Below are 3,350 nucleotides of genomic sequence, written 5' to 3' on the forward strand. Positions count from 1 at the left end.
GCTGCCAGCCGCCTGCTTTGCTTAATGAAGTGACTTTTGATTTTCACCTATTAAGGCTTAAGCCTGCCATCAGGGGTTTGGCATGGCTTTGGACCCAGCATTTAAAATCACCGAGGCAGATTGTGTTTGAAAGAAAGTAATTATCCCTTTACAAAGTACCCCAAATCTGTTTGTTTTTGCTTTGTTGCGATTCTAGAGCATGGACATTAAAGTAGCCTTACCTGTGCTCAGAGGCCTAACTCCAAAGGACGAGAAGAGGCCGTTAAGCAAGTAGCTAATGCGCCTCTCTGTATCAAATGAAGGGAGGGGGTGTTTTAAAACCCCTAATCGCCTGTAATCCTTTTAATATGTCTCACACTTTGCTCGGACAATACACAAGCTGGGCAGCTCCAAAAACATGGCGCATCCCCAGAGAAGCATCTCAGTTTCATCCTAGGATGGGGATTGAAGTGGTTGTTATTGTTATAGGTCATCAAATAGGTCTGAGGACAAGTGGCGAGCCGGGTGTGTGGTTATTACAACTCTCGATTGCGCTTAACAAGTGAGGCATTAGCATACAATTTGTACTCTTTCATCACTGACATGCCCGCATCAACACTTTTATTTAAATATTTCGCTTCTTGGTGCAGGAGCGTCATTGCGCACAGGGCAAGGCAAGGCTCGACAGCTCGACTCCTCCTCGCTTTACCACCCCAGCAAGTGTTGACTGACTATTCCTCAGGTGAAGATTTGTTTTAAATGAAGGGGGAGGGGGTCCGCTTTTGTTCTTCAGAAAAGGGGGCTTGTTCTTAGCAGATCGTCCTTCCATTTTAACCAGGGGTGTGAGCGCGAACAAGGGGCTGACATTGGAGCTTGGGAGTAAAGGAGGGGAGAAGGCTTGTCCTGTCAGTACTGCGCTAGCCGACCGGAGAGGCAACATCATCCCCGTTCTCTGAACTCACAGCGGAGGCGCACCGTTTATCCTCCGACCTACACGCACTCATCAACGGGATAAAACCTGGAGACATACCGGAAGACTGTTAATAGGAATTACAATTATATGACATCTTGACAGTGGGATCGGATGACCTCGTTTTTCTGTGCATAAGAAGGGTTTAATTTTTTTTACAACAAAACTGCTGCGCTTTCAATCCAAAACTTGAACGCACAGCTTCGTCGATTTCCAAGTGCACTTATACTTCGCGTAGCCTTTCTGACAGAGACGGAGAGACACTTGTTAACAATAATCATTAATCACCGTTATCAATCGTCGCTGTCCCGTGTGGCATTTCGCTGTCAACGTTGTGTCAGACAAGTGGAGCGTTGATTCTGCACGGCCGTGGACACTGGTTCTGCGAGGAATGTATTTCATTTTGGTCCATAACCACCTACGTCGACACCTCTGACCATTCGGGGGATTTCAATGACATCTTTGGACTTTATCAAGTGCATCTGATACGGGTCTGTCTTTCGGGGCGAGGGCTGTCTTGTACCAAATAGCCTCGACTTTGCAGCTCTGGAAAATAATCAGAATTTACGGAAGCGCATTCATCTCCATCAACATGAGACACATCCCATCTCCAATGAGTTATCTGTGAGTAATAATAACAACGTCCTCCCATTTTCAAGTCTTATTTGTTTAGACTATCTTGTAATTAATGCCCTGTAATGCAACTGACTTATCTATTTTTCTTATCCGCAGGCTTCTCCACTTGTTCGCGTTTTGCTACTACGCACAGGTATGTTAATGTTTCATTTATTGTATACATTTCTCCCATGTGGGACATTAGATCACGCAATTTATAGGACAAAGAAAAATAATTGTGTGCTTTTGTGATTTATTGAAATGGGTGTAGGCGTATCGGTGACCGTTTTAAGGTTCGAGCTTCAAAATCTGCCTTTCGACATTGGCAGGCACACGGATTGTTAAAACATATGGCAGCTAAAGCCCCCGATCGTAGCCTTACAGTGTAATAACAGCATTACAGCAAGCAGCGACGGGGGAGGGAGGGAGGTATATAGGAAGGGACTGGGAGGGAGAGAAAAGGTGAGAGATCATCATCTCATTTGTGATACAACAATATCGGACGGCTCCCGTCGCGCCTCGGGTCAGCGGGGCGCACGGCACGCTGCCCGGCGCGTCACGGGCTGGCACAGGTACCCTGAACATACTGCTGCCCTCTCGCAGGATGCGTGGGCACAGAGTGGGGGCATCACGCTGGGGAGGGAATGCGAGTCTTGTGAAAAATGTCGTGGGGTTCAAAAAATACCGACGGGGCCAATGTTTTCCGTCGCTATTCATTCCATCACATAACGTCGCCTCACTCTGCCGCTTTGTGGCCCGAAGGTGTTGAGATATCTTAATAGGTAGCCTATATATACAGCTTGTGAAAGTAGAGCACATTGAGGTGCAAAAAATGTTTTTGTTTGTTTTTTTTCCCCATACATTCTGGCAGACAGTGATGGTTAGGAGCGCGCACTCTCTTTTACGCACAACCTGTAATCACCCTGTGTGTCTTTTTTGGAAGCTGTTAATTTCATTTGGCAGCGGGTTCACTGGAACTTGTTACACTTGTCAGTCGGAAAGAAAACCCAGCAAACCTCACATTGCGTTTTATGGCCAGCGCTTAGCCCTGTGTTTAACTTTATAATACTTACAGAAATTGGGAGACAAACAATCGGGTTTAAGACAAATTCAGATTCGATTTTTATGTGCACCAAAAACCAAAGCTATTCTCTGCAATATACTGATGACCGGTGACGTTTAATTTCTGCAGGTAACCAATCAGTCCCCGCCTAATTTCACGCAGCATGTGAGCGAGCAGAGCAAGGTGACGGACCGTGTGAGCCGCAGGTTAATTCGGACCTACCAGCTGTACAGCCGGACCAGCGGCAAGCATGTGCAGGTTCTGCCCAGCAAGAAGATCAACGCCATGGCCGATGACGGAGACGTGCATGGTAAGAACCGCTGGCTCACAATTATTAACTAGGCCTAATATTAACTTTTAGGCCTATTATTATTATTTTATCCCCCGATTCACTTTTTTTGCCTTTGGGATTTCGAGATGAATCAAACTCCATGAGTCATGTTTGATATTATAGCCTGCTGTGATTATATTTCTCTCACTATTCCTCCACGTGCTTTAATTGTCCACGCGTATACCAATGCTACAATAGCTTGTGGGTTAGGGGGGTATGGATAGTAGCCTACCCCCGAGATGATGCCACACATAAAATGCAATATATTTATATTTTTTAATTAAATAAATAGGTAGTATAGGCCTATATGGACGGTTCAAACATCAAAAGGTCACGTCACTATATTGTGCCATTCATTTCTCAATATATCTTTAATCGCATGCAGCATTAAA

General features: G+C 45.4%; 1 protein-coding gene across 1 annotated transcript in view; it reads left to right on the forward strand.

The window, feature by feature from the left end:
* Positions 1 to 1,486: 1,486 nt before the first annotated feature.
* The window catches only part of fgf8a (fibroblast growth factor 8a), a gene marked incomplete at its 3' end in the record, with an annotated part of 6,320 nt that continues 4,456 nt past the window's right edge, over positions 1,487 to 3,350 (forward strand). The window contains exons 1-3 of the mRNA XM_080782937.1: positions 1,487 to 1,573; positions 1,682 to 1,718; positions 2,757 to 2,937. Coding sequence (XP_080639063.1) covers positions 1,542 to 1,573; positions 1,682 to 1,718; positions 2,757 to 2,937 — 250 coding nt within the window. The 5' untranslated portion in view covers positions 1,487 to 1,541. The remainder of the gene's footprint in view (positions 1,574 to 1,681; positions 1,719 to 2,756; positions 2,938 to 3,350) is intronic.

Source organism: Protomyctophum bolini (assembly GCF_963924005.1).
Source record: "Protomyctophum bolini genome assembly, chromosome: 14".
In the NCBI taxonomy this organism is placed as follows: Eukaryota; Metazoa; Chordata; class Actinopteri; order Myctophiformes; family Myctophidae; genus Protomyctophum; species Protomyctophum bolini.